The sequence below is a fragment of the Eumetopias jubatus genome, unplaced genomic scaffold (assembly GCF_037043125.1).
Source record: "Eumetopias jubatus isolate StellerSeaLion01/CBP00866 unplaced genomic scaffold, mEumJub1_p1.0 scaffold_3, whole genome shotgun sequence".
Taxonomy (NCBI): domain Eukaryota; kingdom Metazoa; phylum Chordata; class Mammalia; order Carnivora; family Otariidae; genus Eumetopias; species Eumetopias jubatus.
In genome coordinates, this window is record NW_028274809.1 from 179,797,847 (window position 1) to 179,810,846 (window position 13,000).

Genomic DNA, 13,000 nt, shown 5'->3' on the forward strand with positions numbered 1-13,000 from the left:
TTGTTTCTCAAGGTTTGTGTTTGGGATGCAGAACTACGGGAACTTCGAGCTGAATGTTTCATAAAAGAAGGAGAACCTAGGAAAGCGATAAGTGACTTAAAAGCTGCATCAAAGTTGAAGAATGATAATACTGAGGCTTTTTATAAAATTAGCACCCTGTACTATCAACTAGGAGACCATGAGCTGTCCCTCAGGTCAGTTCCATTGACATGCATATCTTATCTTTTTCTTGTTGGCAGTAAGATAATAATCTCATTTTCTTTTTAATTTTAAGTTAAAACTGTGGTTAAGGCTGTTTCTGCGTTCTTCATTTATATATTTTGTGTTATCCCTAAGTTACTCTATTTCCACATAGTTTATTTTCATGAGCTATGCTTATGAAACTAGAGATATTTGCAGAAGCAAAGTGGGGTGTTTTATGTACAACCTACTTAAGTCATTTTAATTTGAATTAATATGTGTGTGTGACAATACCATATGTAAAATGTATGGTAGATTATTAGGTCTGTGTGTTTTGTTTAATTGTTACCAAAAAAATACCTTTTATTGTGATTTCTGTATTTGGTATGGAAAACTACACTCATTGATTATTTTGACTTGGAGTATTTTCCTCTTTTTAAATACATGAGCAGCGAAGTTCGTGAATGTCTTAAACTTGACCAGGATCATAAAAGGTGTTTTGCACACTATAAACAAGTAAAGAAACTGAATAAGCTAATTGAGTCAGCTGAAGAGCTCATCAGAGATGGCAGGTAAGAATACGCTTGTTTGCACTGTACAGCCTCCCTTACACATCTTTTCTGGGCACAAAAAACAGTTGAACTGCTCGCTCTTTTACTCGTTAGCCATTGAGGATAGAATATCCTAGAAAGCACTGGGCCTTGGCAAAACTACTACAACTGTACATTTTTTTAATATGGCAGAATATAAATAATAGTAACTGCATAGTATTCTTACCGGCGGATTTATTTATATTTCACCAAATATTTATTGACTATCTCCTGTGTCAGGCACTGACAGTGTACTAGTGGTGTAGAAATGAATATGACATGGTTTTTGGTCTTAAGCTTCTAGATTAGGGTGGGAGACAGACATAGAAATTGATTATTAAAAGATAATGCGGTATCTAGAGTGATAGAGATGTATACAGAGTATATAGAGATCTTCTTGTGGTGTAGGATTCTGGGCTAACAGCCCTTTTGTTACAGCCCTGAAAAATATTGTACCACTTCTTTGTGACCTCCTTGGTTTCCATTGTCATTCTAATGGTCTTCTCCCTAAAAATAAGGCATTTTCCTCACTGCTTTCAAGGTTTTTTTCTTTGTCTTGAGTGTTCAGAAGTTTAATTGTGGTGTATCTGGGTGTGGATGTCTGTTTTTATCCTGTTTGGAGTTTACTTAGCTTCTGGAACATGTAGGTTTATGTCTTGTCAGATTTGGGAAGTTTCAGCCATTATTTCTTGAGTACTTTTTCAGTCTTCTCTCCTTTCCATCCTAGATTCCAACTGACATAAATGTTGGCTCTTCTGTTACAGCCCCTCATGTCCCTGAGACTCTCCTCATTTTTCTTAGCTCATTTTCTTTCTGATCAGATTTGGTCATTTTTTATCATTCCAATTCACTGATTCTTTTCTCTGTCACCTCCATTCTACTGTTGAAGCACATTCAATGAACTTTCTATTTGGGTTTTTCTATTTTTCAGTTCTAATAAACAGATTCCATTTGGTTATTCTTGTATCTCTTCTGTTACTTTGCCAGGGCTGTCTGTTGCTTTCATTTGCTTTAAGCGTGTTTGTCACTGCTGCTATTTCCATGGCTGCTTTAAGATCTTTGTCAGGTAATTCTAACACCTCTGTCCTTTGAGGGTTGGAAGTGTCTTTTCTCATTCAGTTTGAGATCTTCTTGTTTCTTGGTATGCTGAGTGGTTTTTAATTGAAACCTGGACACTTTGATTTTGTAAGACTTTTTTTTAATTTAAATCTTCCGTTTTGGCTGTTTTTTTCTGACATTGTTCCAGCGAAGCGAGGATGGGCATTGCGTTGTTACTGTCAGGGAGGTAGAAGTTTCCCACTTGACGTTTGTTGATACTTGAGGTGTGGGGCTTCTCACTACTGCTTGGAGCAGGTGAGAGTTTTCGGGACTATTTGTAGCCATGGATGAAAGTCCTGGCTCCCCACTTGGCCTTCTCTGTACCACCTTGGTACAGGTGTGGGCACACCTTGGCAGAGCCTCAGCAGGAAGTCAAGGCTGTCCACTTGACCGGCTGGCATTGGTCGAGGCGGGGTTTTACTCTCTTTCTGTGGTGTTTGGCTGGAGTAGTGCTGTTATTGTCAAAGTTTTCCATCCTGCTAGGCTGCCCTTCCCAGTTTTTTTGGCTTGAGAGAGCAGACTCTTGCTGGGTTTTTGATTTTATTGTCTGCACCCATTGGCATTTCTGGGTTGCTGGCTGCTTTAGCTCCAAATCTGGGGTATAGGAAGAAAAAAAAAATCCAGTAAGTTTACCATAGTATGTTTCCCTCAGGTCCCAAAGTCCCTAGCTGTTGGTTTTGTTTTTTTTTTTTCAAGTTTTACCATCGTTTTAATTAGTGAAACAAAATCAACATAAGTCAAATTATGTGCAACAATGTTTCTAACAGATGTAAGAGGCAAATATGACTTTTATATGACAAAATGTCATACTAGTATTACCATAATAAATTTCCAATAATTTGACAATTATCTTTCAAAAAATTTCCCCCAAATTCTAAGCAAAGTATGCAAATTGGAAGTTAACTCTAAACAGGCATAACTGTCTTCTTATCCAGTTTTGTGTGAAGAGACTGAAGAGTTCAGGTCTGACCAAGATATTGATGGTGAACATGAGAATTCTTCCCACCCCACCTCTAAGCTTCCAGCCCCGCAACTACAGCTACCTGCCCAGACAGGTCAAAAAGAGCAACACAAGTGCCCAATGTAGAATTAACAAGTATATTAGATTTGTATTATCATCTATAGAACTTTATGATTTGTATGCATAAAACATAAAAGCATATCAGCATTAAAAAGAACACAGCATTTGGGATTAATTCAGTCTAAATGTGCCATCCTCAAATGGTCTACCTTCTTCTCTTCTCTCTCTGACTCTTTTCATATTTTTACAAATATGCAATGTCTAGGTATTTTAATTTAATTGTACCTAGTTGGAGGAACTGGGGAAAGTACATCCGTTTCACTTTCTCAGAAGCTAGCTTTTTTTTTTTTTTTAAGTGAAATGCAGTTATTTTCTAATTGAACTTTTTATTTTGAGCTAATTATAGTTTCAAATGTAGTTGTAAGACGTAAAGTGAGGTTTTGTATTCTCTGTACAGTTTCCTACATTTGTTGGACCATCTTGGAAAACTACAGAACAATATCTCAGCTACGATTTTGACATTGATAGCTTCCATGTTAAATGTTATATTTAAGTCTGTGTTTTAATATATCAGCATTTAAATGTGAAGATTGTAATGCATTTTGGGAATAATGTGCCACAATGTTATAAAAATAATATCTTCTGGTTTGCCATTACTAAGGAAAGTAACTTAGTGTATAACATTACTAATACTTTTCACTAGTGTTTTTTTTAAATGCTGAAATAACTTTTATTGTTCTTAGAAAGCTGGGAATTTAAGCAGTTTCCTTCTGCAAGGAACTACATTATACTTAGCTGTGAAGATTGACATTCATTATTTAAAATGGCTTGTAGCTAATGGGCTCTCTTATTTCGTGAAGGTGTGTAGTGACCAAGAAATAAAACCTGATCTCTGTTTTGCTGAAATTGCTTTGTGTGAGTCAGACTTTAACAAGGTGTTTTACTCAGTTTCGAAATTGTGAGCATTTTCCTGTAAAGAAATTCATCACTTTGTTTGGTATTCACAGGTATGCTTTGATTTGTACATACACATTTTCTGTGGTCATGTGTTTTATCTCCCAACTTTTCCTGGCAGAGGTACCTTCTTTGCCACTCTAGATTAATAAGGTAAAAACAGTGTTTGAAGGGACTGGCTCATTCAGGTGAATTGATTAAGTAACATAGTGAAGAGTAGAGGGTCCTTTTCTTTAGCTCTAGGTACTCATCATGATCTGCTCATTCATAGATACTCAGATGCAACCAGCAAATATGAATCTGTCATGAAAACAGAGCCAAGTGTTTCTGAATATACAATTCGTTCAAAAGAAAGGATTTGCCACTGCTTTTCTAAGGTAACAGTTGAATGGTTCCCAGAAATGTAAAAACTTAATATATGGAATAACAACCATAAATCCTTTTCTCACATTTATTTATTATAGGATGAGCAGCCTGTTGAAGCTATTCGAGTATGTTCTGAAGTTTTACAGATGGAACCCGACAATGTGAATGCTCTGAAAGATCGAGCAGAGGCCTATTTAATAGAAGAAATGTATGATGAAGGTAAATCTTTAAGGAATTTGATTTGCAGTATCTAAAAGTTAATGTATATGAAATCAGCACATGTTTAACATCCTTTTGTTTAGAACGAGTTTGCCAGAGTAGCTAGAAATGTTGACAACTGTAGGAAGATGGCAGAGAACTTGAAAATTATTCTTCCTTAGTGGAACTTGAAAGGTATACTGTATGAGGAGAGCGTTCTGCTGTTAAAACCAGTTCAGTGGCATATAAAAATAAAAATTTTAGCCTTATTTGTTGTAGACAAGTTAGAATAGTTGAATAGCAACATAGACAATTTAAGTGTTAGATTTCATATCATCCAGAGGTAATCACTGTTCATCTGGGATTTATATCTTTCAGACTTTTTTTGTGCATGTATATTAGTCTATGTTTTATGCATGTGTATGTATATATATATTCTATGCATATGCATGGTACACGTTACACCTACAACATACAAATATATGTCATATATATGCCTACATATAAAATGATCTCCTGTGACCACTGAGCTGTTGAGTAACATTAGGGTAGTTGCTTATCCTACTTTGTTCAAGTTGAAGTAACAGAGAGAGTTTCCTGTTAGATGTTGTAAGGGCCTTGAATAAACAAGAGCAGTATCCTATTTTTGGAAGAGAACTAAGGCGCATACAGTAATATAAAAAAAAGAATCCTTTCACATTTATTGTTTTGTGACTTTTTCCTGTGACATTATGCTATGAACATTTAAGTATGATGGTTTTTAAAAGAAGTGAGCCTTATAGCCCTTATTGCAAAGTTTTCATTTCAAATCAGGTAAAAGCATTTTAAATTGAAAATGGTAAGAGTATTTTTCTGGTGAAACTTGGCTTGTGGTACTCTTTTTTTTCCCCCCTCCATTTAAGTGCTGAATATTTATATAATAAAACATGCGGCTGTTAATATGTATTAATGTCATGTTAAAGTAATTATATTATGGTAAGTGGTAATCCTGGATAACATTTTAAATGCACTGAGAATGCATCTGGAACAGTGATAATTCAGGTAGGTTTGTGGTACACTTTTTTTTTTTTTTTTTTTGAGAGAGCGAGCATGCAGGTGGGGAGGGGCAGGGGGAGTTGGAGAGAGAGAGAGAGAATCTTAGGCTCCATGCCCAGTGGGGCTCCATCTCACGTTCCTGAGATGGTGACCAGAGCTGAAATCAAGAGTTGGGACACTTAAATGACCGAGCCACCCAGGTGCCTCTCTCTCTTTTTTTTTTTTTTTTTTAAGGCACACTGATCATTCACTTTTTTCCTGTTTTTCACAATTTGAAAAGAATCTTGCTCCTAAGCAGTTTCCTGTGAGTGATGACGGCGCTGGTTACTGTTATTTGTGGGACATTTTGTAGTACAGTCCTTGGTTTGATTGAGGCTTGAAGTGTATGTAATGGAAATGATCTTCAAGAAGATCCTGTTAGCATCCTTTTCTTTTCACTTTTGAGCTACTGTGTCTACTCAGTGAGATTGGCTGTACTCTAGGATTTTTGCATTCCCATTAGTTTTTGGAACTCTTCATCAAAGATACTTTTGTCTTCTGTATTTAAATCCTCAGCTGTAATTGTGAAATTAGAGAATTTGCTGAATATAAAAAGCTTAGCTGTTAAAAGAAGGTTAAATCTTGTAGGCTGCTAAAGATAATTTGAAGATGCTTTTGTAACTTGAATGCTAAACTGACTTGTTTTTTAGGGAAACTTGACAGCTTAATTCTTGAAGAAAAAGATGCTTAGTACTAATTTAATAGAATAGATCTGTCTTCGGAGTCTGTTTTTTCCTTTAAAAATATCTTTTAAATAGGAGTTTATTCTTTGTCTTCGTTGGTATGTTTGGATTATACACTGGGGAATCTTTCTGAATTATTGTTTTAGATAAAATGTTGTTCGAGTCACAAGTATGGCAACTAAGCAACCTCAGGGAGAGATTGAGAATGGGATTGCTAGGGCTCTCAGTTTGGGGGCTGGGGGGTGCCAAGGAGGCCTGTATAACTAACACTGAAGGGTATTACTTGACTTGTTTAGATTTGAGCTGGAGGTTTAGTAAATGAGATAGATGAGTGGTAATCTTACTTAACTAGGCTAAATCATATTTTGAAATCCCGAGCTAAAATATGAGGGCTTTCTATATTCTGTTTACTGGTTTTATCTTTTTTTAAATAAGCAGTTTAAAATGATGATAGGAAGCTAATGAATAAAGAGAAAAAAGGTTTAGGTTAGTGAATAATGGAACATGGAGATTTATTAATTTGGGGATTATGACAGAATTATCAGGAAAGATATTAGGGGATTCCATTCACTAGAAAGTAAGTAAAGTAAGCCTGTTGTTTGAGGATGCCTCTGAGATCATGAAAAATGAAGGAGGCTCTTCAGATCTATACAAGTAATTCTTTTCATAGCTTTTGAGAGGAGCAAACTGACATTGAAGCATTACTAAACAGTAGGTAAAGTTCCTTTGAATATAGGGATGATTCAGGTGTCCTTCTGAGATAAGCAGTTATATTGGCTAGAAGTTAAGCTATGTGAGGACCTGTGTCTATTTTATTAATTGATCCGTCTCTGCTACTTGTGCCTGGCACGTAGCAGGCCCTCATATATTTGCTGAATGAATGAATGTAGTTTATCAAGAAGGGCATAGTGGAAAGAGTATGGGATTTAGAATTAGTCCTGAATTTTAGTCTGACTATACTATTTATTTTATTTTTTATTTTTACTTGTAGGAAAATTCATATAACATAAAATTGGCCATCTTAGCCATTTTTTTAAGTTTTTATTTTTATTTATTATTTACTTATTTTTTAAGGATTTTATTTATTTGTCAGAGAGAAAGAGAGAGCGAGAGCACAAGTAAGGGGAACAACAGGCAGAGGGAGAAGCAGGCTCCCCTGTGAGCAGGGAGCCCGATGCGGGGCTCGATCCCATCATGACCTGAGCCGAAGGCAGACGCTTAACAACTGAGCCACCCAGGCGCCCCCCCCCCCCCAAGTTTTTATTTTAATCACTGGGTGCTCATCGTGACAAGTGCACTCCTTAATCTCCCATCACCTATTTCACTCATCCCCTTTCCCACCTCCCCTCTGGTAACCATCAGTTTGTTCTCTATAGTTAAGAGCCTGAAGGACACCTGGCTGGCTCAGTCGGTAAATCATGTGACTCTTAATCTTGGGGTTGTGAATTTGAGCCCCACTTTGGATGTAGAGATTACTTAAAAAAAAAAAGTGTCAGCTCCTTGATTTGTCTCTTTTTCCTTTTCCTTGTGTTGTTGTATTTCTTAAATTTCAGTGAGTGAAATCATATGGTATTTGCCTTCCTCTGACTGACTCATTTCACTTAGCATTATACTCTCTAGTTCCATCCATGTCATTGCAAATGGCAAGATTTCATTCTTTATTATGGCTGAATAATATTCTATTGCAGATATATACCACATCTTTGTCCATTCATCTGTCCATGGACACTTGGGCTGCTTCCATATCCTGGCTATTGTGAATAATGCTGCTATACACATAGAAGTGCATGTATCCCCTTGAATTAGTGTTTTTGTATTCTTTGGGTAAATATCCAGTAATGCAATTGCTGGATCGTAGGGTAGTTCTAGTTTTAACCTTTTGAGGAACCTCTGTACTGTTTTCCAGAGTGACTGTACCAGTTTGCATTCCCACTAACAGTGTAGGAGGGTTCCTTTTTCTCCACATCCTCACCAACACCTGTTGTTTCTTGTGTTGTTGATTTTAGCCATTCTGACAGCTTTGAGGTGAAGAACTCATTATAGTTTTGATATGCATTTCCCTAATGAGAAGTGGTGATGAGCATCTTTTCAGGTGTCTGTTAGCCATCTGGATGTCTTCTTTGAAGAAATGTCTGTTGATGTCTTCTGCCCATTTTTAAATTGGATTATTTGTTTTTTGGGTGCTGAGTTTTATAAGTTCTTTATATATTTTGGATACTAACCCTTTATTGGATTTGTCATTTACAGATACCTTCTCCCATTCAGTAGGTTACTTTTGAGTTTTGTTGATCCTTTCCTTCATTGTGCAGAAGGTTTTTATTTTGATGTAGCCCCAATAGTTTATTTTTACTTTTGTTTTCCTTGCCTCAGGAGGCATATCTAGAAAAAAGTTGCTATAGCCAATGTCAGAGATATTACTGCCCGTGCTCTCTTTAAGGACTTTAATGGTTTCAGATCTCACATTTAGTTCTTTAACCCATCTTGAATTTATCTTTGTGTATGGTGTAAGAAAGTGGTCTGGTTTAATCTTTTTATTTATTTATTTATTTATTTAAAGATTCTGTTTATTTATTTGACAGAGAGAGACACAGTGAGAGAGGGAACACAAGCAGGGGTAGTGGGAGAGGGAGAAGCAGGCCTCCCGCTGAGCAGGGAGCCCGAGCAGGGCTTGATACCAGGACCCTGGGATCATGACCTGAGCCGAAGGTAGATGCTTAATGACTGAGCCACCCAGGCGCCAGGTTTCATTCTTTTGCACTTGGCTCTCTAGTTTTCCCAACACCATTTGTTGAAGAGACTCTCTTTTTCCCATTGGATCTTCTCTCTGGCTTTGTCAAAGATTAATTGACCATATGATTGTGGGTGTATTTCTGGGTTTTGTATTGTGTTCCCTTGATCTGTGGGTCTGTTTTTGTGCCTGTACCATACTGGTTCGATTACTACAGCTTTGTAATTAACTTGAAGTCTGGAACTGTGATGCCTCCAGCTTTGCTTTTCTTTTTCAAGATTGCTTTGGCTCTTCGTGGTCTTCTGTGGTTCCATACAAAGGTTAAGATAGTTTGTTCCAGCTCTGTGGAAGATGCTGTTGGTATTTTGAGAGGGATTGCATTAAATGTATAGATTGCTTTGGGTAGTGTAGACGTTTTAACAGTATTTGTTCTTCCAATCCGTGAGCACAGAATGTCTTTCATTTCTTTGTGTCGTCTTTAATTTCTTTCATCCCAATGTTTTACGGTTTTCAGAGTACAGGTCTTTTACCTCTTTGGTTAGGTTTATTTCTGGGTATCTTACTATTTTTGATGCAGTTGTAAATGGGATTGTTTTCCCAATTTCTCTTTCTGCTGCTTCATTATTGGTGTATAGAAACGCAACAGATTTCTGTAGATTGATTTTGTATCCTGTGACTTTACTGAATTTATCAGTTCTAGCAGCTTTTCGGTGGAGTCTTTTTGGTTTTCTGTGTGTAGTATCATGTCATCTGCAAGTAGTGGAAGTTTTACTTCTTCCTTACTGATTTGGATGCCTTTTATTTCTTTTTGTTGTCTGACTGCTGTGGCTAGGATTTCCAGTGCTATGTTGAGTAGAAGTGTTGAGAGTGGACATCCTTATCTTGTTCTTGACCTTAGAGGAAAGGCTCTCAGTTTTTCCTCATTGAGGATGATGTTAGCTGTGGGTGTTTCATATATGGCCTTTATTATGTTGAAGTATGTTCCCTCTAAACCTACTTTGTTGAGGGTTTTCTTTTTATCATGAATGGATGTTGTACTTTGTCAAATGCTTTTTCTGCATCTATTGAGATGATCATATGGTTCTTATCCTTTCTCTTATTGATGTGATGTATCATGCTGTGATTTGAACCACACTTGCAACCCAGGAATAGATCCCACTTGATGGTGTTGAATGATCTTTTTAATGTATTGTTGGATTTGGTTTGCTAGTATCTTGTTGAGGATTTTTATATTTATGTTCATCAGAGATATTGGCCGGTAGTTCTGTTTTTTTGTCGTGTTTTTATCTGTTTTGGTATCAGGCAGGGTAATGCTGGCCTCATAGAATGAACTTGAAAGTTTTCCTTGCTTTTCTATTTTTTGGAATACTTTGAGAAGAATAGGTAATAACTCTTCTTTAAATGTTTGGTAGAATTCCCCTGTGAAGACTTCTGGTCCTGGACTTTTTTTTGGGGGAGTTGATTATTGATTCAATTTCTTTGCTGGTAATCCATCTGTTCAAGTTTTCTGTTTCTCCCTGTTTCAGTTTTGGTTGGTTATATGTCTAGGAATTTATTTTTTCTGGGTTGTCCAATTTGTTTCCATATAGTTTTTCATAATATCCTCTTATAACTTTGTATTTTTGTGGTGCTGGTTGTTATTTCTTCTCTCTCATTTGTGGTTTTATTTATTTGCATCCTTTCTCTTTTTTTCTTGATATGTCTGGCTAGAGGTTTATTAATTTTATTGTTTTTTTTTTTTTTTTTTTTCAAAGAACCAGCTCCTGGTTTCATTGCTCTGTTTTATTTTTTTTTTCAGTTTCTATATCATTTATTTCTGCTCTAATCTTTATTCCTTACTTCTGCTAATTTTAGGTTTTGTTTGTTCTTTTTCTAGCTCCTTTAGTTGTAAAGTCAGGCTGTTTGAGATTTTTCTTGCTTCTTGAGGTAGGCCTGTATTGCTATAAACTTCCCTTTTAGAACAGCTTTTGCTCTGTGCAAAGGTTTTGAACTGTTGTGTTTTCATTTTCATTTATTTCCATGTACTTTTAAATTTCTTCTTTTATTTCCTGGTTGACCCATTCATTGTTTAATTGCATGTTATTTAAGTAGCATGTGGTCTTTCCAGATTTTTTCTTGGGGTTGACTTCTAGGTTCATAGTGCTGTGATCAGAAGAGATGCCTGATATGACATCAGCCTTTTTTAAATTTGTTGAGGCTTGTTTTGTGGCCTAATGTATGATCTTTTGTGGGGACGATATTCCATGTGCACTTGAAAAGAATGTGTATTCTTCTTAATGGAATGTTCTTAATATATCTGTTAAATCCAGGGTGCTGGGGTGGCTCAGTCGGTTAAGTGTCTGCCTTCAGCAGCTAGGGTCATGATCCCAGGGTCCTGGGATCCAGCCCCAGGGTGGGCTCTCTGCTCAGCAGGGAGCCTGCTTCTCCCTCTCCCTCTGCCTGCTGCTCCGCCTGCTTGTGTGTTTGTGCCGTCTGTCAAATAAATAAAATCTTAAAAAAATATATATGTATATTATCTGTTAAATCCGTATGTTCCAGTGTGTCATTCAAAGCCATTGTTTCCTTGTTGATTTTCTGTTTAGATGATCTGTACATTGATGTAAGTGGGGTGTTAAAAGTCCTGTACTATTATTGTATTATTATTGATTAGTTCCTTTATGTTTGTTATTAGCTGTTGTATGTATTTGGGTGCTCCTGTGTTGGGTGCATAAATATTTACAATTGTATATGTTCTTGCTGGATTGTTCTCTTTATTATTATTATAGTGTCTTTCTTTGTCTCTTGTTACAGTCTTTGTTTTAAAGTCTAGTTTGTCAGATACAACTATTGCTACTCCAGCTTTCTTTTGATATCCATTTGCGTGATTAATGATTTTTCTGTCTCCTCACTTTCAATCTGCAGGTGTCTTTAGGTCTAAAATGAGGCTCTTGTAGGCAGCATATAGATTGGTCTTGTTTTTTTAATCCATTTTGTCACCCTAGGTCTTTTAATTGGAGTGTTTAATCCACTTACATTCAGTGTAATTATTGATTGATATGTATTTATTGCCATTTTAATTACTTGCTTTGTGATTGTTTCTGAAGATTTTCTGTGATCCTTTCTTGTCTTTCTCTCTTTCATGGCTTGCTGGGGTTTTTTTTAGTGATATATTTGGATTTCTTTCTCTTTATTCTTTGTATATTTATTAGTGGTTTTCGATTTATGGTTACCATTAGATTTGTATATAACCTCTTCTGCATATAGCAATCTCTATTAAGCTGATGGTCATTTAAGTTTAAATCCGTTCTTTTCTCCTCCCCATGTTTTAGGTATATGGTGTCATATTTTATATCCTTTTATTTTGTGAGTTCCTTGACCAATTTTTTACAGAAATATTCATTTTTATTGCTTTTGTGTTTTCTACCTTCATACTGTCACTTTTGGTCTTTCTACTCAGAGTCCCCTTTAATACTTCATGCTGGGTTGGTTTAGTGGTCATGAACTCTAATTTTTGTTTGTTTGGGAAAGTCTGTCTCTCCATCTATACAGATGATAGCCTTGCTGGATAGAGTATTCTTCGATGCAGATTTTTCCCATTTAGCACTTTGAATATGTCATGCCACTCCTTTCTGGCTTGCAAAGGTTTTGCTGAAAAATCCGCTGATGGCCTTATGGGCTTTCCTTTGTATGCAGCTATCTTCTTTTGTCTTGCTGCTTTTAATATTTTTTCTTTATCATGTATATTTGCCATTTTAATTACAATGTATTTGTGTGGATACATTGGTATCTTGGTGTGGATCTTTTGTTGATTTTGTTGGTTCTCTGTGTCTCCTGGATCTGGATGTCTGTTTCCTTCCCCAGATTAGGAAGTTTTCCACTATTATTTCTTCACATAAATTCTCTGTCCCCTCTTCTTTCTTCTTCTGTGACTCCTCTAATATGAACGTTACTACCTTTGATGGAGTCACTGAGTTTCCTAAGTGTATTTTTGTTTTGCGTAATTCTTTTTTTCTCTTTTGTTCAGCTTGATCACTTTCCATTACTCTTCTCTAGGTCATTAATTCCTTCCTCTCCTTTTTCCAGCCTGCTCTTCTTTATATCAGGTGTGTTTCTCATTTTGTTTATTAAG

The 13,000-nt window shown here is 36.2% G+C and overlaps 1 protein-coding gene across 1 annotated transcript in view; it reads left to right on the forward strand.

The window, feature by feature from the left end:
- The window catches only part of DNAJC3 (DnaJ heat shock protein family (Hsp40) member C3), a 71,275-nt gene that overhangs the window by 46,022 nt on the left and 12,253 nt on the right, over window positions 1–13,000 (forward strand). The window contains exons 6-9 of the mRNA XM_028112077.2: window positions 13–194; window positions 633–752; window positions 4,115–4,220; window positions 4,308–4,428. Coding sequence (XP_027967878.1) covers window positions 13–194; window positions 633–752; window positions 4,115–4,220; window positions 4,308–4,428 — 529 coding nt within the window. The remainder of the gene's footprint in view (window positions 1–12; window positions 195–632; window positions 753–4,114; window positions 4,221–4,307; window positions 4,429–13,000) is intronic.